This window comes from Echinops telfairi, unplaced genomic scaffold (genome assembly GCF_000313985.2).
Source record: "Echinops telfairi isolate 266 unplaced genomic scaffold, ASM31398v2 ScPeMD7_2;HRSCAF=8, whole genome shotgun sequence".
NCBI classification, from domain to species: Eukaryota; Metazoa; Chordata; class Mammalia; order Afrosoricida; family Tenrecidae; genus Echinops; species Echinops telfairi.
Genome location: NW_022103898.1, coordinates 66,674,444 through 66,695,024, shown reverse-complemented (window position 1 = coordinate 66,695,024; position 20,581 = coordinate 66,674,444). Strand labels below are relative to the sequence as shown.

The 20,581-nt window shown below is 45.4% G+C and overlaps 1 protein-coding gene across 1 annotated transcript in view; it reads left to right on the top strand.

Annotated features, from left to right (window-relative positions):
* HELB (DNA helicase B) overlaps positions 1-18,558 on the top strand; it is a 37,082-nt gene extending 18,524 nt beyond the window's left edge. The window contains exons 7-12 of the mRNA XM_045288911.1: positions 5,793-5,874; positions 6,182-6,241; positions 9,397-9,610; positions 10,774-10,917; positions 12,362-12,838; positions 16,246-18,558. Coding sequence (XP_045144846.1) covers positions 5,793-5,874; positions 6,182-6,241; positions 9,397-9,610; positions 10,774-10,917; positions 12,362-12,838; positions 16,246-16,350 — 1,082 coding nt within the window. The 3' untranslated portion in view covers positions 16,351-18,558. The remainder of the gene's footprint in view (positions 1-5,792; positions 5,875-6,181; positions 6,242-9,396; positions 9,611-10,773; positions 10,918-12,361; positions 12,839-16,245) is intronic.
* Positions 18,559-20,581: the final 2,023 nt, after the last annotated feature.

Below are 20,581 nucleotides of genomic sequence, written 5' to 3'. Positions count from 1 at the left end.
GTACAAATGCGCTTTACACAATTGATGTGTGTATGGATTGGGATAACAGTTGTATGAGCCCCTAATAAAATGTTAAAAAAGAAAAAAAAAATTTACAGGATAGTCCAGAAGGCCTTCTAAATAAAACATTGTGTGACCAATAAATTAAAAAAAAATAAAATAAAATAAAACAGCGGTCCTCAACCTGTGGGTCGCGACGCCTTTGGGGGTCGAATGACTCTTTCCCGGTGTTGGCCTGATTCATAACAGTAGTAAAATGACAGTGATGAAGTAGCAATGAAAATAATTTTAAGGTTGGGGGCGTCACCACATGAGGAACTGTATTAAAGGGTCACGGCATTAGGAAGGGTGAGAATCACTGCTCTAAAACAAAGTAACCCTTTCTATGAATCCAAGTATAGTCAGGAAAAGCATCTCTGAATTGGTAACGTGTGTGTGTGTGTGTGTGTGTGTGTGTGTGTGTGTGTGTTTTAATAGCACTTTGAAAAGCAGGCTCTTTTGCTCTGTGGAGTACACCTGTGAAACGGAAGGGCTGGCTGTCAGAGGGGTTCCACCTGAGTTTCCCACCTTGGGTACAGCCTTTCTATCCCTCACTGTAGTGGAAACATTTGAGTTCTCTTCCTTGGCAGGTTTCCCCACGCACAGACTCTGGCTATTTCAGGCTTCCTTGCCAGAGTCCTGGTTCATGGAATGGACACGCGGTGCTGCTGATCCTGGGGGTTAATGCTGAAAAGATGGCAGAGTCCGGAAAGAACACGAGGAAGGGGATCTTTCCATCTCTCTGGCCTGTGCCCGGGCACTTCACCACTTGTGGTGCCACTGCTTTTTGGAGCATTATTGACAGTTCATCCAGGATGTGGCAGCATGTGTTAGTTTTAGTGTGGATAAGTGACATTATTAAAGAACCTGTACAGCGACATTGATTTAAGTGGATGAAACCTCCAGCGATGCTCATTGGTAGGTTTGGGTATTTACTCCTAGTGCAGTGACCGACTAAGGAGTATAAAACTTGAGGAGCTCTGGTGGGGCCGTGGTCACGTGCTCGGAGGCTCACCCCGAAGGTCAGTGGTGTGCATCCACCAGCACGCCAGGGGAGAAGGAAGGAGGAATCCGTTGCGGGGCCCTGTGGGGCAGCCGCTCGCAGTCCTGTAGTTTGGGCATGGGTGGGACTCGACAGGAACGATGGCTTGGGTTGTTCTCAATGATTTGCATGGATTCCTTTTGGCTGCTTGAGCTCTCAAGGCTGCATCCTTCCCCGTGCTGCCCTCCACGTGGAGAGCCAACCACACATAACTTTCCCTTTAAATCTCCCCTCCTTTGTATCTGTCCCCGTCACACCTCCCTTCCCTCCATACTTGCTCCCGTGTTAACTTGCTCTTTGTTTTAAGACAAATAGGATCACACACCTAATGTTCTGGAACATACCTTTGTGTGTTTTAAAATTTACTTATAAATAATTGTTAAAAGGTCAAACTATACAGAAGTATTTAAAGTAACAATTAATGTTCCCCCATAACCTTCTCCCCTCTTCTCCAAAGGCAGCCCCAGTAAAGATGCATACATGGTAAGCACTTAGTGTTTGTCCCATTACGCGTCTTGTGTGTATGTGCACATGTACATGTTTCATTTTATACAGATTGGATGATGATCTGCATGTTATTTTGTGGCATAAATTTATAGAACAATAATAATTAAGTTACATAATAAACACACAAAATAATCAATGGCTAATATGCTTTCTCACAACAGCCTACTTAATAATGGGTATTATGACAGCAGAGGAGTCCCAGGGTGGTACATAGGGTGATGCTTCTGGTTGCAAACCCAAAGACTGGCCGGCCGCGCCTACCACCGGTGCCTTGGAAGAAAGGCCTGGTGGCTTCTGAGAACTTAGCCTTTGAAAACCCAGTGAAGCCAGTTCTTCTTTGACACCGTGAGCCGGCCACGAGTTGGAGCCGACTCCGTGACCCTGGCTCCTTACCGCTGAAGGAGAGAGGCTGAAGTAACTCTCCTTCCTGTGCTCAAAACAGGTTCTTTCCATTAATGACCAAAGAGCTCAAACCCAAACTTGTTGCCCTCGGGTTGATTCCAGCTCATAATCACTATCCAGGACAGACTAGAACTGCCCCCACTTCTTGCTCCAGAGCAGCAACCCTGCTGGCGTGTTTGAACCCCGAATCTTCCTGTTAGCCCAGCATGTAACACACTCTGTGCCTCTTAGGCTTGGGCCAGAAAGCCATAGAATACTTTAATAACTAGGTAAGCGTTTGAGTAAGTTACACCCATGGTGGAAACATTCACAGATTCATGGCGTGGCTAGCATGTCAGCATTGTTAAGAGTGTAAAAAGCATGGATCATCGAAGCTGGGAAATACAGTGTAGGTATTAATCTGACGAGATGCAGAGAGAGTGAAATAAACAAGGGGTAGACCAGCACATCCCACTGTGCAAAAGAAGAAAGACCTTTAGAGTGCCTGCTCCAGCCACGTGGCCGGCAGCGAGGTATATCCTCGCTCTTTTCCATGGGGCGCCCTTTCCTTGGTGCCCGGAGAACAGCTCACTTAGGTTCCCAAGAGCCTGGCACTGCCAGGCGGTGGGCCTTTCTCTCATTCCTCAGGGCTCATCCACCACAGGGGGGTGGGAGGGGGTGGCGTAAAAGGCTGGGCCATTCTCGCCCACGTTGTTGTATTTTCTCTCGTGAGAAATGCCTGTTGTTTAACTTTGCTAATAGAGCCCAGAGCAGAGGTTCTCAACCTGTGGGTCGCGACCCCTTTGGGGGGGGTCAAACAACCCTTTCACCGGGGTCACCTGATTCATAACAGTAGCAAAATCAAAGTTATGAAGTAGCAACGAAAATAGTTTTATGGTTGGGGGGTCACCACCAGATGAAGAACTGCATTAAGGGGTTGCAGTGTGAGGAAGGTCGAGAACCACTGGCGCGGAGGAAGCCTGGTTCTCTGTGTCTCACTGCTCTCACCAGATAGGAGACGTTATAAGAGGATGCCTTCCCTGTCAATCTTCTGGGCTGTGACGGTCACTTTCATGTGCCTTCATCTTCATAATCACTACAGGGATGTCATGGCAGTGGCCAAACCACGTGCAGGCCCTAGGAGGTGCAGGCCCTGACGCACTCCGTTGCTGACCCCAGCGCCGGCTGGGGTCCAGTCTACCTAGAAGGAGGGCTGTGGAAGAAAGTGTGGCAATTGACCTCAAAACCAGCCCCTGCTACCCTGTGGAGAATAATTATAACACATGATGGTGTATATATATATATACCATCATGTGTTACAATTATATATATCTCTATATATAATTATATATATATATATAGAGAGAGAGAGAGAGAGAGAGGAGAGAGGTGGCTGCATGGCGGTGGAGTTGGTAAAGACTGTAACGGGTTGGGCATGGGCACTGTTGGTAAAGACGCCCCTGCTGTGCCAGGGTCAGCCTTCTAGTGATTTCATCATGCTTGAGATCCTCAGGGAAGGAAAGAGATGGCTGGGTGGGGCTTGTGGTGTTGGGGCTTTTGGGTGAGTGACTATATTCTAACCCATAAAGAAATAGCTCAGCATTTTATCATGGTCAGTGCCAGCTCTCAGCCCTGGGTTTGATGTGAACTATGTCTTACAGTTATCGTGAAGATTCAGTCAAGCTTCAGTTCGAAATCACCAGCTGCTCCGAAAGAGAAAGGATAGGGCTTTCTACTCTTGTAAACAGTTAAGCCTTGGAAACCCACGGGGGCAGTTCTGCCTTGTCCTCTAGGGTCACTGTGAGTTGGCATCCACTAGGTGGCGGGGAGTTGAGAGTTCCTGCTAATGGAAGGGCAGTGGTCAGACCCCCTGCTGCTCAGAGAGAGATGTGACCATCTGCTCTTGGAAATCCTACGAGCAGTTCTGCGCCCCAGTAGGGCCGCTCTGAGTCGGAATTGATTCGGAAGCACCAAGTTGGGTTTCTTGGTATAAACAACTTAGGAGATGAGTGACTGGGGACTGATCCCCTTCCCTTTACTCTCTTTTCCATGGTTTTGATTGATGTTAGGAATGAGCTTGATGCTCTGCCACGGATCTTGCATTCCATTTGGTAAGATGTTTTCATGGGCCTCTTGGCAGGAATGATTCTGAATGGGGTTTTCCATAGAAGCAGTGTTGGAAGAGCAGCAAGGGGAGCAGAGCAATGAAGTCCCTGGGGAATACCAAAAATAGACTTTGGGGCCAGGGCGTGGCACCCCATCTGACTCGACCAGAAAACATGCCTAAAGGCCAACAAACAGACCTGGAACTATTTATAGACTTTTCTTTTGTTGTTTGGGTTTTTGGTTTTCTTTTGTTGTTTTGCTTTGCTCTGCCTTGTTGTTTGGTTTTTTTTGTGCTTATTGTTGTATCTGCATGTCTGTCTAGATAAGATAGGCAGGACAAACAATCTGGAGGAGAACATAATGGGACAGACTTCCCAGAGGGGATATGGGGGAGGCGGGGCAAAGGAAGTAGGTGTTAACAACCCCAGGGACAAGGGAACAAGTGATCTAAAATAGATGGCAAGGAGGGTGTAGGAGGCCTGGTTGGGCTTGATCAAGGGCAATGTAACAGAGGAATTACTGAAGCCTGAATGAAGGCCGAACATGGTAGTGGGACAAGAGGAAAGTAAAAGGAAATAGAGGAAAGAACTAGGAGGCAAAGGGCATTTATAGAGGTCTAAATACAGTCATGTACATATGTAAATACATTTACATATAACAATAGGGAAATAGATCTATGTTCATATGTTAATGTGTTAAGTATCAAGGTATCAGATGGATATTAGGCCTCTACTCAAGTACCCCCCCAATGCAAGAACACTTTGTTCTACTAACCTGGCATTCCATGATGCTCAATTTTCCAAAATGATCGCTGAAGACAAAATGGGTGCATAGAAAATGTGGTGAAGAAAGCTGATGGTGCCCTGCTATCAAAAGATAGTCTGGGGTCTTAAAGGTTTGAAGACAAACAAGTGACCATCTAGCTGAGAAGCAACAAAGTACACATGGAAGAAGCACACCAGCCTGTGTGATCACGAGGTGTCGATGGGATCAGGTATCAGGCATCAAAGACCCAGAACAAAAAATCATATCAATGTGCATGAGGGGGAGTGCGGAGTAGAGACCCAAAGCCCATTTGTAGACAATTGGACATACCCTTACAGAAGGGTCACAAGGAAGAGACGAGCCAGTGAGGGTGCAGAATAGCACTCATGAAACTTTCCTCTAGTTCTTGAATGCTTCCTTCCCCCCACTTCATGATCCCAATTCTGCCTTACAGATCCAGCTAGACCAGAGCATGTACATGGGCTGGAAACACAGGGAATCCAGGACAGATTAACCCCTCAGGACCAATCATGAGAGTAGTGATACTAGGAGGGGAAAGGGAAGGTGGGGGTGAGAAAGCGGAAAATGATCACAATGATCTACAAATAACCCCCTCCCTGGGGGATGGACAACAGAAAAGTGGGTGAAGGGAGACATCAGTCAGTGTAAGACGTGAAAAAAAAAAAAGATAAATTATTAAGGGTTCATGAGGGAGGGAGGGTGGGGGAAGGAGGGGAAAAATAGAAGAGCTGATACCAAGGGCTCAAGTAGAAAGCAAATGTTTTGAAAATGATGATGGCAACAAATGTACAAATGTGTTTGATACAATGTATGTATGTATTATGAAAAGAGCTGTATGAGCCCCTAATAAAATGATTAAAAAATAAAATAGAAAAGAAACCATGTTGGAATTTGGTGACTATGTCTTAACCTTTTTCTCTTGAATCCTCAGGTTTATATTCTGTGGTTGGAACTTTACTCCAAGAAAAGGACCTGAAAACTGATAGGACTTCCCAATTTATTGCATTTAGAAGGTAAAGCATTTATAATAACTTAAAGTTTTTAATCTATCTTATGAATCGTAGAACTGAACCTTTTGTTAGTGTGGCAGGGAGCATTTCCCGACAGGGCTCTCGCTCTATCTCCATTCTATTTGCAAACTCACAAGAAATGTGACCGGGACAAAAAGCTTTATGTTCACATAAAGACTGCAGAAGACTTGTTTCATGGCGGAAGGGCCCGGAAGCTTTTTGCATGGACTCATCGGTATCATCATTGCTGATCACAAAACAACACGCAGCAGGTTCCACTGTGGTGACCTTGCATGTTCATGTGTTTCAGGCAAGACTGCGATGTAATCAACCACTGCTGTTGTAAGCACTACACAGGCCACATGATCAAGTGAGTACTTTAGCAACACGGGAACACTAAGGGCAGCCCTTCCTTGCTTTGCTGGTTCTTGTCTTGTGTTTTCTCTGAAATTTGTGTACTGGAGCCACATAGATGAAATCGCACCCCCCTTCGCCCCCCCACCTATCTCTTTTGTAGAGTTAGTTTAAGTATCTCATCAATTTGAATATGGAACCCACTGCCCTGGGGTCGGCTCCCGCTCACATCGAGCCTGTGTAGGGTGTCTGAGGCCCTAAATCTTTTTTTTAAAAATATGTCATTGTACTGTAACAGTTTGTTTTTAACTTTGTATTGTGCATTAGTTCAATGTTTAGAGCTCAGATGATCAGTTTTACATTCAACCAAATGCTCATTTTTCTCCCACCCAGCCATTTCAATCCCCTTAACATCTCATTGCTCATGCCATTCCTTCCTCCGGGTTTCCAGTTTTCATTCCTTCGGGAAGCAATCTCTTCTTTTTCCCACAGAGCAAGCAGCTGGTGGGTTTGAACCTGCGGCCTTGCAGTTAGCAGCATAAATGCTTAACCCACAGCGCCAGCAGGGCTCCTTCCATGCAATATTGGTCTCTAGACAGATTGACCTCAGCAATGTCAGTGTAGTGAGAGGAGGATGGAGGAGTAAAATCTCGGTGGTTTCCAAGCTGGCCAACTCTAGCATCCCCAAGAGGAGCTTGGAGCAAGCAGGGGAGTTGTAAAACCTGCGGTTTGTAACTGGTGCTTCTGAGAACCTTATCTGCAGGCTGCTGGCCGGAAACACACCTTTGTGAGCATCCCTTAGAGAAAGGTGGGTGTGAGTAGGCGCTCACACCACAGAAAGGTACTCATTCCCCCGGCACTCACACACACCTCCTGTTTGCTGAGTTCAGAGAACCCAGCAGCCTGCAGAATACAGTAGGAACTCCTCACCCGCCGACTGTGTCAAGGAGCTGAACACCCGGTTGAAAGGCCACACAGTCTGGGTCCTCACAAAGGGGAGTGTGGGCAGACACCGTCACCTCTCTAAGCGTCAGCTTCCACACACATGGAAAAGAGAATGTGAGTCCAGTTTCCCCGCTTCACAGAGTTGTAGTCAGAGCAAATGAAATAATATGCACACGCGAAGCAGTTGGCACACTCACTGCATGTCACCAGCTTTCAGTCAACATGCGCTGTTCTCCTGTCAGTGGAGAGCTGCACAAGGGCTGTGGGAACAAGGATGAAGGCGTGCTCCTTCCACTGGGCACGGGTGTCCAGAAGGGTTTTATAAGGAAATCACAATGGAGCTTGGTCCTGAAAGATGAATTAGAGACGCCCCCAGGGGAAGCATGGGGCTATATCTGACCTCCTCCGGCTCCCAAGGCTGAGAGATCGGACATCCCTCCTCTACCCTCCATCCCTCCTCCATTTCTATTCTACTCTGACACCAGCGCTCCCTCCAGTGGCTGGGTTCAAGAGTTCATTGTAGTGGCCACACACAACTCACAGATGATACTCATGATTAAGGGGATTTTTTTAGGGAAGTTAACAGGTTACAGGTTTGGGAGGAATGCTCAGGACACAGTTCTGTCCGGACCATTTGTTCTCGGCTGTGCCCCACAGCCACTTGGCATGGCCTTACTCTGGTCCCCAGACACTTGGCCTAGCCTTGACCCTGCTCAGGCAGTGTTACAAAGTTCTTTCAGGGATGCCAATAAATGCCCACAGGGTGTGCCACGCTACCGTAAACCTCAGCTCTGGCACCAAGGGTCAGCAAACCCAGCTCCCCTAATTCAGCAACCAGAGGCACCTTATTCCACAAGCCAGCTCCCCGACCCCCAACACTCAGCTTGACTTACTCTGTGGCCAGGGATGTCCACCACTCTGTCTCATGGCTCCGTAGTCGCTGCTGCTCCTCCGCCACTGCCTAGGTGTCACTTCTGTCTCCTGTGTCAAGGAGGTCCAATGCATGGGATCTCAGAGTTCAGAGGATGTGTATTGCCCCTGGCTCCCCTCTTTGGCTGCTGGGGTAATCCCCACATGCTGCTTCTGAGACGGCTCATGTTCTACCAAGCAGGATGGGAAACTCAGTTAACTATGTGAACAATCACCCACAGCTGCGTGATATCGTCTAAGTATCTTCCCCCACCTTCTTACCCAGGCCCATCAGGGGAAAAAAAAAAAAGCTGTGGCTAGAAGAGTCATAATAAACAATTCACTGCATTGCACCGAGCAATTCATAAAGACAAGTTACATTTTTTTTCTTTTTCTCTAAGGGCCAGAAAACCTGTTTGGCTATAGTGGAAGGCCGCCCACGCAAGCTAGGCACCGTGGAAAGAGGCTAGGCTCAGGCACTGCGGTCATGGCCTGCTGACAATGTTGATTTTTCAGACGTAGTGGTGGCATGTTCAGATCTGTGTGCACACCTCCACAGGTGGTGTGGAGGCTGGATTAGAGTGGAGCGAGAACAGGACAAAAGATGACAACAGCCAAGAGATAAATGAGCACGCGAAAGACATTGTAGAGGAGACGATGAATTTAAAAGAGAATCGGTAGGGGTTTCGGTAACTTTTAGAATATTGGGCCAAGAGTAATTTAGTAGTGCTGTCAAAATGTCTCACATGAAAACGTTAGGTTGGTGTCTGGTTATGTAGTGTTGCTGATGGTCTCAGCAAGCAAAGATACCCCTCACAGTTTTGGAGACTGGAAGGCAGAATTCCGTGCGGGCTCTCGGCGCTCTCATTCGGTCGGCCCTGGAGGAAGGCCCTTCCTTGTCTCATCTGAGTGTGTGCTCCTGCAGTCTGCTCGTGGCTTCCAGCTCTCATCCTTCTGTCCGCCTCATCTGCTCTTTTCATCTCTCGTAAGAAAGTAACGCAAACCGTGCTCTACACCAATCCTGCCTCATTAAAATAACAGCAAGCTCGTGCCCAAATGGGATTACAGAGGTTCGGGTTTCCAGCACACATACTTCCAGGGGAAACGATCCAGACCAGTTGAGAAATAACACTGGGCTTAAGGGGCTGAAAGGAAGCAATCGGACAGCAGCTTATGGGGACATGATTTCTCTTTGACCTTAGGAAAGTAGAAAGAATGGGTGAATTATTTTGAGAGCTGGATTGGCCTGAGTGTTTAAACAACATGACATTGAGATTTTCCAAAGTTTGATGCCATACCTTCATTTTTTTCACCCAGAGACCATCAGAATAGACTTGTGTTTGGAGTTGGTGATAAAATTTGTTGTACCAGGAATGCCTATCTCTCTGACTTACTCCCTGAGAATGCCTCTGAAGATCGGTCCCCAAGTGAAGACCTGGGTGGCACCTCTCGTGATTTTGCTAAAAATAAAAAGGGCAACTTTGAAAGCGATATTCGACTATGCAATGGAGAAATATTTTTCATAACAGAAGTAAGTGATAATGGAAAATAGTACCTTTTATTAAAAAATCTATTATGGAGATATATATTTATTGTCCTAAGATTGATTGAGAAACATTATCAGCGTTAGCATTCTTCTTGTATTCGTGAAGGATTTCTGCATCCTGTTCACGAAAGATCTTTCTGTATCCAAACCAAAGCAGTCACTGCCACAGAGTTGCGTCCGACACTGAAACACTCGCTGTCTTTAAGCCAGTTCTAACTCACAGTGGCTCCTTAGAACAGGGTAGAACTGCCCCTGTGGCTTTCTGAGATTATCAAGTCTGTATGGGAGCAGAAAGCCTCGTCTTTCTCCCTCAGAGATATTGGTGGTTTTAAACCACTGACCTTGCAGTTAGCAGCCCAGGGTACAACCCAGGATACCACCAGGGTTCCTTCTAGCCCATAACAGCCCTCTAAGACAGAGCCGGACTGCCAGCCTTGAGGTTAGCAGCCAAACACATAACCCACTAAACCACCAGGGCAGTTTTCTTGTAATATCTTACCTTGTGTGTGTGTGTGTGAGAATAATATTGGCTTCATCAAATGTATTTTAAAAGCGTCCTCGTATATTTTCTGGGAGAGTTTGTGAAGAGATGTCTTTACCAATCTTGAAGTGGGCGAGTTACAGAAAAACAAGGCCCAGATGAAACACTATATTTGCTAGGCTTTCATCTCCTTGGTTGCTGCTGAAATATGGAGTGCCAAAGCAGTGGTCACCTTGCTTTTGTTCTCATTGTGCCAGTGTACCCCGGCACTGCCCTCACCGTCTTCATTAAAAGCTGGGAGTGAAGAGCAGGGATTTTCCTGCAGAGATGGAGACTTACACTCTCAGGACAAACAGTGAAATACACAGGCTTCAGGATCCGGAAACACAGCTGCCCATCCTTCAGGGAGTGGCTATTAAAGCTTAACTTTCAGGAACTAAAGCTTTTATTTGTGTCTATTAAAATAGTTTTAGGCGCAGGTAGAGCCGCAGCTTGAGTTTACCTATAGATCTGGTTAGTGTTTTGAAATTCTTAACCATCGTCGTGAATATACGTGGTATCTTACTTAGAAGGGGGCTGCATTTTATGTTCGAACCTGAGATCATGTCTCTTTACTGTGTGACTCTGTAAAGACGTGGAGAATAATCGCACTTCGTTTTGGCAACAGGATAAGACTGATCTGACTATTGGAAAGAGAAGATATCTGACCATTAATAATTACGCTGGCTTGGAAGTCACCGTGGATTTTAGAAAACTAATGCAATTTTGTCGCATACGACATTCATGGGCAAGAACTATTCACACATTCCAGGTAGGAGTGGAATTGGTGAAATTATTTAAATTGCTTGGCGTAGAGTGCATTCTGCTGCTTTTTATTGCCATATTATGCCCCCCGCCCCAGTTGGGAAATAAAATGCACAAAAATAATATGGACATGAATCTTCGGCTCTGTGTACTTAAGAGCGCTTTGTCTTCTGAGGAATGGAGCTGTTGACCGTCAGTTAAGGAAAGGGTCATTCTCTCAGCCTCCTCTTCCCCCCGGGGTCAGGCAGGGTCAGGATGAGAAGTGACCTTCTATTTGACTTTCCAGGGTGGCCAGCAGGACCTGGCTCCTTCCTGATAGATCCTGTCTTTATTTGAAATATTGGTCTTTTGTTCATTTTTCCCCCTTTTTTTCATTTTTGTTGTTTTTTTAATTGTGTAAGATGTGATTACCTTGATTACTGAGATTTTTTTTTGTTTTCTTTTTTCATTCCCATTTCTTTCAAAAAATTTTTTTTAAGTTCAAAGTTGTTTGTTGACTTTTGCATCCATTTTTTATGTAATCTTATTTGGTGGACACTGTGGGATTTGATTCTCACTGCAAAACAAAAGAATTCCAAGTTTCCACTGGAGTATTTAAATACATTTACTTCCTAAGCAGGTTCAGAAAATAATTTACACTCCCTTTTTTGCATTTTCTAAAATTAAAAATAAAATACCAGCTTATGGTGGAATAGTTGACATATAACATTTATCCCCTTCAAATTTTGTGCCTGAGGAAAGGGCCTTATTTGCCCACCACTTGAAGATAGTTTTGTTAAAATTTTGGGACAGTTTCATATCCTTCTGGGGGATGACTGTTGCTTTGTATTGCTTGGCTAATGGTCATATTTTGATGTACTTTATTTTGTGTTAAAGTTATGACCATGTTTTGCAGCTGATTCTGCATCTGGTTTTAAAACACTTGTTACACTTTAAGGCATCTTGGACACTTGCAAAGTCATATAGGAGGGCTTCAGAAAAGTAATGGAAAACTATTATCCAATTCCATTTCCCACAAATGATTTAACCCCCCTCGTGTGTGTTAGTGAGTGTGTGTGTGTAATACAAGTTTACTTGTTTATTCTCCTTATATTAGATATCTGGAACATGTTTTTTTTCTGTTTCGATAACAAGACACATGAATCCTGTATAATGATATTCTCATCGCCGCGTGGCATCCTTAAAAGGCCAGCTGTGAGTGGACATGAGCTTGACTTTGGAAGCATCAGTGTGGGTCCTGGGCACGGAATAAAGCGCGATCTGCCGTGCGTCCGTGCGCTGACACGCGGGCTGGAGGGAAGTGGTGATGACGTCCCTGCGGAGCTTCTAGTTTCCATCTTTCCACCGTCCGTCCTTCCCTCTGTCCACCGTCCGCCCGTAGCACAGGGCCTCGTGCCCAGTGTTAACGCCTGTACCCAGTGTGACCTCCTCCTCCTCCTCCTCCTCCCCAGGGCTCCGAGGAGCAGACAGTCGTGTACGTGGTGGGGAAGGCGGGCCGCCAGCACTGGCAGCACGTGTACACGGCGGTGACCAGGGGCCGCTCCAGAGTGTACGTCATTGCAGAGGAGTCGCAGCTGCGGCGTGCCATCAGGAGAAACAGCGTCCCCAGAAAAACACGCCTGAAACACTTCTTGCAAAGCAATCTGCTCGCCATGAGCCGTGCGTCTCCAACCCAGTCTCCGTCCCAGCCCAGCAGCTCCGGGGAGGGTGGAGGGGCCTGCACACCGCTGACGGCGTCCCCGCACCCTGCCGACGGCGCCGCCCCGAGCAGGGCCTCGATGTCCAGTGACTGCGTGTTCGCTTTTGCTGACGGATGGCGCTCACCTTCATGGCAGGAGATGGATACAGACGAGAGCCCGTCAAAAGCACACGGGTTCAAAAGAACCTGTGCTGTGCACGTGGATGAAAGCCCAAGCAAAGTTCGCATGGTAGGAGTGATGGCATGCTTATGTCCTGCAAACTTCAGTGTGCGCATAGAGGACCCCGTAGTTGTACAGACGGGCTGCCCTGCCTTCTCTGTCACACTTGCCCTTTGCTCTGCCCTGCTAAGGGGAGCGCTGTCCCTCATGGTACAGTGCTAGGGCTGCCACTTGGGGTGCCCCATCAGTGATGAGAGTAAAGTTCCAGAAACTTCTTGGTCAACCTGCACCCTCCTTCTCTGCCGTCCTTGTTCCCACTTCATACTCTTAAGACATAGGCTTCCAACACAGGCTTCCAACCTTATTTGGCCTACCGCCTATTGCTCGCTTTTCAGTGGGGGGAAACAAATTACTCTGCTCCCTGGTGCCAATCAACGTTTTCAGGCTAGCTTGTAATCCAGGGTCAAGTGTAGGCATCTGCTTGTGGAGGCCGTCCTCCCTCATTCCTGTGCCCTCCAGGGGCCCGCTCTGAGAAACCCCATTCTAAGAGTGTCTGCCAGAAGGGTATAGCACACAAGAGATTGGCATCATCGACAACTGCAAGTGTAGGACCGGGACTGGGACACAGTGCAGATGGGAAGTTATGGGAGCGAGGTTGTAGGGTCAAGGACACAGGAACAGTCAAGAAGGATAGAGAAATGCCCTTCTAAAGAGACCAGCCTTACTTCTGATTGCATCCAAGCACAGTTGAAGCAGTGGTTCAAACCCACCAACCGCTCCAACGGAGAAAGATGAGGCTGTCTGCTCCTGTGAAGAGTTACAGCCTTGGAACCCCTATATGGGGTCTCTGAGTAGGAATCAACTTGGTGGCAGTGGGTTTAGGAGTTTTGTGTTGGGTGAACTGATCAGACTTGAAATGCATATAGGCGACCCTAGCTGTAGACGGGTGGCGTGTGGGTGAGGAGAGACCAGCAGTGAGGTGATTTCAGTGGGCTGGACAACGTGAGTCGGCTTTCACCTTGGGTAGTCACAGGGAGAGGAGATGCTGAGGAGCAGGCTCGATGGGACTCGGGGACCTGGTAGGTTGGGCCTGTGGATGGCTCCTGGGTTTCTGTCTTGGGCCTCAGCCCACGTACCTATGTACCACTGAATCAGAAAACTGGGGAAAGAGGCAGAGGAGCAGATTTTATGGAAAAGTGATTATTTAAAAGAATCATACTCTTAAAACTCACTGCCATCCAGCTGATAGCAACTCATACCCACCCTGTAGGACAGAGTAAGAGACTAACTCTTTGTTGGAGTAGAAAGCCTAGTCTTTCTCCCTTGAAGCAGCTGGTGCTTTTGAACTGCTGACCTTGCGGTTAGCAGCCCAATGTGCAACCACTATGCCACCAAGGCACCATAACTGTCATACTGTCAAACGTTCCCCTCCCTCGGAGGTGGTAGAATCCTTGCTGACCTTGAACTTTATTCAGTCCCACAGATCAGCCCTTTGATACGGAACTTCTCAGCAAAACATCTTTGTAATTAAACCTGTCAATTCTTGCAGAAGCTTTGCAAAGAGAGGGCCTTTTCCTACAAATTACCTTATATATTTTAGAGCACATGAGATGGGGGATTATGGATTAAATGATCCATTGTCAGTTCTAAGTCTGCCAAAGCTTTTCCTCTGTGGCTGAAGCCAATCGTGCGAAGGGTCTGTGAACATAAAAAGGGACAGTCCTGCGATGGCCTGTTGGCACTGCATAATGATGGCGTTCCCTCCGTAAGTTCTCACAAGGCAGGTCAGGACCCTGTGACGTGACCTCCGCAGAAATCCTGGGAAATGGGGAGAGTGAGAATTCAGAGCGACAGGCCTGCAGGCCAAGTGTGGCTCTCTGTGTTTCCCTCCTCGTAGACTTTCCAGTGCATTGTGCTGTGCCATTTGGGAAAGATGGGACTCGATAACCAATTCCGGCCACGTTACCTCTCTATTCACATTGCTCCCAAAGTGCCAAAGCCACAGTGGGTTCTCTTGTATCCCTTCCTGAGGGAAAGCTGTGGTGCTTTCCTATCCATCATCCCTTTGGATTTGTTGGGGGGGAGGGGGCGGAATCCTTAAGCTGAAAATTTGATTTGATTATTATTAGTATTATTTTTGTCTAGCCACACCCATCTTCCCCAGAAGAAGGAAGACACAAATGTCTCTTTGGAAGAAAGCATTCATGAACATGGTTAAACTTTTTCATATAAAACCATGATTTCTAAAGAGGGACAGCATGCAGAATCCCTCAAGGAGAGACCGCCCTCTAGTGGGACAAATGGAGGAGCACAGTTCAGGGGATGTAGTGGCACAGTGGATAAAGTACACATCTGTTTACCAAAAGGTCAAATCCACCAGCCACTCCACAGGAGAAAAGACCTGACAATCTGCCCCCATAAAGATTAAACACCTAAAACCCAAGCCCATTGCTGTCAATCACTTTTGACTTGGATTGACCCGCTAAAAGATGACAGCTTGGAAGGCAGTGCGGTTGAGTTCCACCATGCTGCTGTGACTCAGAGTTGACCGGATGACATCCAACCCCACCACAAGTCTTGTGACTTGTCCTTATTTGTCGCATTTTTCTGTGGTGTTGAAATTTCACAGGGATTACACTGGTCCATTGATTTGTCCTTTGAAATCCTCATTAATCCCTAGAATGCGATGGTGGAATTGCAGTTTTGCCTTAACCACACCCAGGGCTGGCTTCGTGGGCATGCAGCCTCTGCTATCTGACAGGACCTTGGGCTTCGAAGGGCCCCATGCTTGGCTTCATCTCTGTTGCTGCCATCTTGGAATTCTTAAATTTCAAACAAGGGACTGGCATTTTCCTTTTGTACTGGGCTGCCAGACCAGTGCCAGAGGTGGGCACTGACCACACTGAGAATTTAAACACAGGTACTCAGCACATACCATATATACTCGAGTCTGAGCCAACCCGAATATCAGCCAAGGCACCTAGTTTTACCACAAAAACTACATTAACAATGTGCTGAAAAAACTCGGCTTATACACGAGTATATACGGTACTCTGTTGAACTACGTGATTGACATGGAGCTGGGCACCGTCTTGTGGTGAGCAGAAGCAACCTGATCCGGGAAGGAGGTGGCAGTCACACGTTTGGGCCTGCTTGAGTCTTGAAGCCCTGGGGAAATCAGATGTCAGCTTCCGAAGCAGTCAGAAAGCACTGAAGTACAGGGGTCTTTCACTGCTGTGGAGTTGAATCCGACTCATAGTGACCCCAGAGGACAGGGTAGAACTGCCCCTGTGGGATTTCAAGACTAACTCTTTATGGGAGTAGAAAGCTTCATTTTCTCCTGAAGGGTTTTGGACTGCCGACCTTGTGGTAAACAGCGCAGTGTATAACAGTAGCAAACTGTGCCCCCAGCCTCCAACTACAGAAGGTCTCTTTTCACACCATTAACGTTATGTTTGCTTCCTGTTCCCTAACAGGTGGGACAGCCGTCGCCACAAGTATCCTCCAGACTTCAGAATATGAGACTGAATAATTTAACACCCAGACAGCTTTTTAGCTCAGCAAAGAATCAGGAAACTTAAAGTTTGTTGCAGGCTACTCCAAAGTATACTCTGCCTGTTTCTGTTCAAGACCAAACGAAACACCATACCTTCGAAGCAGCGAGATAAAAGAAGAGGTCTATCAGTGGAGTTTTATTGGAAAGGATTTGTATTAGATGTTTTAAACACATTTTAATCAAAGAAACCTGGATGATTTCAACATGTGCCATCATGAGAATTGGAGTAACACTGAACGTAACTGGAGGGGAAAAGATGTTATATATTTTTACAAAGCAACTTTGTTCTTTAAAAATACACTTTTCTAGGATATCGGCTTATTAACTGGCATGATCATTGTGATGATCATGGCCAGTGGATTGAAGCAATGACAGACATCAACTGATTGCATCTGCTGACTTTAGGGTCACGTGTTACAGGACCCTAACGTGTTACATGCCTTCCGCAGAGTGGTCATCCGTCAGGATTGCCCCGACCAGCATTCCTTCCTGGTACTTCTTGGCCATGCCTTCCATACTGGGAGAATCAATTTGGAACATACTGTATTTGAGGGGCAGGGTGGAGGTGGGGGTGGAGATCTCCGAGCGTTTTGAGTATCTTAGATTTTTATTATTGTTAGACAGTAGGGGCAAATGTCTTATCTCATGTATAATAATATAACTCACTGTCATTACAATTTGCCTTTTAAAGTATATAGGTCAATGGGTCTTAGTATATTCACTGAGCTGTGTAACCATCATAATTAATTTTAGAACATTTTTTATTTCCCCCCAAAAGAAGTCTTTAACTACAGTATAGCCCTTGATTGCCATTTCCTCATCTGTTCCACTCTAAACCAAAAACTAAACTCGATGCCGTTGAGTTGATTCCAACTCATAGAACCCCATAGGACAGGGTCAAGCTGCTCCTGTGGGTCTCCGGCTGTCACTCTCTACAGGGGTAGACAGCCTCCGCTCTCCTATGGAGCAGTTAGCCCCTACTGTATAACCACCTACCTATTTTCTAACTATGGATCTGCCTGTTCCGGGCAGTTCATATAAATGGAATCATAAACATGATTACTGGCTTTATTACTGACTACTTTGACTTACTCCATTTTTCAAATTTTATCTATATTGTAGCACATATTCATAGATGTCTGTGGAAATGGCATGGGGGCTACATCTGACTCCACCAGCTACACAAAGGACAATCCAACTCCACATCTGCTCAAGAATGGTTCTATGAGGCAGATGGCAGGCATGCCTCTACCCTCCCCCCTCCTTTACCCTATTCCGACACGAACCATCCTTTCAAGGCATTCTGCTTGTGGATCTCGTACCCCCTGTGATACTCACAGAACTCATAGTCAGCCTGATTGTGGGGGCATATTAGGGAAGTTTAACAAGTCAGATCAGAAAACACTTATCCACAGCAGTATCTTTTCTCAGTCATGCCAACAGGTACTTTTCTCTGTGGTCCTTGGCTTCTCCACCAGGAGGTCCCTTGGCCTTTGCCCTTCTTGGATAGTGTCATAGAGCTCCTTTAGCACCCATTAATGCCTGCAGGGCATCCCGGTTTGCAAGCCAACCTCCGAACAGCACTCAGCGGTACTTGTTCTTTGGGCCCGGAAGCCCGCGCTCGGTCTCGATCTCCATGCTGCAGCTGCAGATGGGCCTTCATTTCTGATCGTCATAGGAGTCTTTCTTCTGCTTCGGAGATGGCTGACCTTATGCCTCCTGGGATGGGAAAACTGACAACCCAATAAGATTTTGCTACATCTTACAGGCATGCTGCCACCCAGTTACTGGGTAAGAGTGAATAAAGATTATATGTAGAAGAGCCGTCACAAGCAATTTCACTTTACTTCAGTTTTTTTTTTTTGTTTGTTTCTCGATGGTATTATATGGGTATGCTACATTTATCCTTTCATCAATTGGTGCATGTTGTAGCTATTTCTACTTGAATATTTTTATCATGAAGGGGTGCTGAGTTTTGTCAAGTAATTTTTATCTGTTGAGATAATCATGTAATTTGTGTCTTTTCTATTAATATGCGTATTTCATAATTTTAGTTTCCTACATTGAACCATCCTTGTTTTCCTGGAATGAATTCCACTTGGTCGTAGTATAAAATCCTGTTTTGTATGTTACTGTATTTGGTTTAAGGAGCCCTGGTGCCATAATCGGGTTAAACATTGTCCTGCTAATTACAAACTCCACATTTCAAACCCACCACTGCTCTGGGGAGAAAGATAAGTCTGTCTGTTCCTATAAAGATTTACAGACTTGTACCAGAGCATGATGTACACGGGTACAGATGAAAGCTCGCAACACAAGGAATCCAAGACAGACAAACCCCTCAGGACCAATAAAGAGGGTAGTGATGCCAGGAGGGGAAGGGGAAGGTGGTGGGAGAAAGGGGAACCAATCAAAACGATCTACTATAACACTCTCCCAGGGGGAAGACAACAGAAAAGTGGGTGAAGGGAGACAGCAGTCCGTGTAAGACATAATTTTTTTTACTATAATTTATCAAGGATTTATGAGACAGAAGGGTGAGGAGGGGGGGAAATGAGCTGATACTGAGGGCTCAAGTAGAAAGAAAATGTTTTGAAAATGATGATGCCTAAAAACGAAAGAGAATGATGATGGCAACATATGTACAAATGTGCTGGACACAATGGTTGTATGTATGGATTGTGATAAGAGCTGTAAAAGCCCCCAATAAAATGATTTAAACAAAAAAGAAAATGATGTACAACCTTGCTCTGTCCTATGTGATCTATATGAATCAGAGTTAATTTGAGGGTTTGGTCTGGGTTTGGTAGTTGAGTTGCAGGAATGTTGAGGAGGATTTTTGTCATCAGGTAAACAGTCTTATTGATCTGTCGTTTGCTTGGTGTTGCTGTCAGCCTAATACTGACATCATAAAGTGAACGGGGAATGCCCCCTCTTTTCCTTGTTTGGAAGACGTAGACTTGGCACTAATTCTTAACTATTTCCTAACATTCACCATTGGTGCTCTCTGACCTGAAGCATGTCTGTGGGTTTCATTCAGATCACTCGTTCATTCTTGCTGTGACGGTTTCAGAGTTTTTATCTGTAAGTCAGCTTTGATGATTTGTGCCTTTGTATGAATGTATCCATTTCATCTAAACTTCTAATTTGATGGAATACACGTGTTCCTAGCGGTGCAGTGGTTAAGTGCCGAGCTGCAGACTGCAATGGTGGTGACGTGAACCTGCTGACTCCCTTTGGGAGAAAGCTCTGATGGCCGCTCCTGGGAGCATTCAGCTTTGGGACCGCTGAGGAGCAATTCTGCACTGCATGCAAGAGCAGTTCAACACTAGAGCCGTGTGTAATCCTTTTTATTTCTGGGTGGCTGGTAGTAAGTGCCAGTCTGCATTCCTGCTCATCATCTGAGTCATTTCTCTGTTTTCTCTCTGTCTCTCAATTTTGTTGATTTTTTCAGCGAACCAAGTTTTGGTTTCACTGATTTTCTCTATTCTATCACTTTAGTTTCTTCGTTATGTTTGGTCTGAGTTTTATATTTTTAAATGTGTTAAGGTAAAATGTTAGGATGCTGATTGGAGGTTTTTCTTCTTAATAGATTTTAGACTTTATGACACTTTAAAATTTACAGAAAAGTTGAGGTTGTACAGGAAGTTCTAGAATAATTTTACCTCTCCTGAAGCTCTCACCCTTACAGTTTTTTACTATTCGCATCTTGCATTGTACAAGAGTTTTTTAAATCCCATTATCTTTTAATTCAATTTTTCATAAACATTCTGAAGCCCTCTTACATTTGTTATAACTAATGAATCAAAATTGATTCATTATTAACTAAGTTGCATAATCTGAGTCTTTTGCCTTTCTATATAAACTTTATAACCAAATTTTTTATATTTAGTTTCTCATTTATCATTACTGAGATTATATTTAGATTGCATTGAATCTATAGATCATGTTGGGAACAACTGACATCTTAATATTAAAATTTTCTACTAATGAATATGTTCTTTCTTTTTATTTAGATCTTTATTTCCTCAGTTTGAAATTTTCCTTATATATATTATTTTTTAATGTAGGCATTTATGGCTATAAATTTCCCTCTAAGCACTGCTTTAATTGCCTTCCATAAGTTTTAGTATAATTTCATTTTTATTCATCTAAAAATGTTTTCTAATTCCTTTTTATTTCTGTTTTGACATACTAGCTCAGTGGTTCTCAACCTTCCTAATGGCATGACCCTTTAATACAGTTCCTCATGTTGT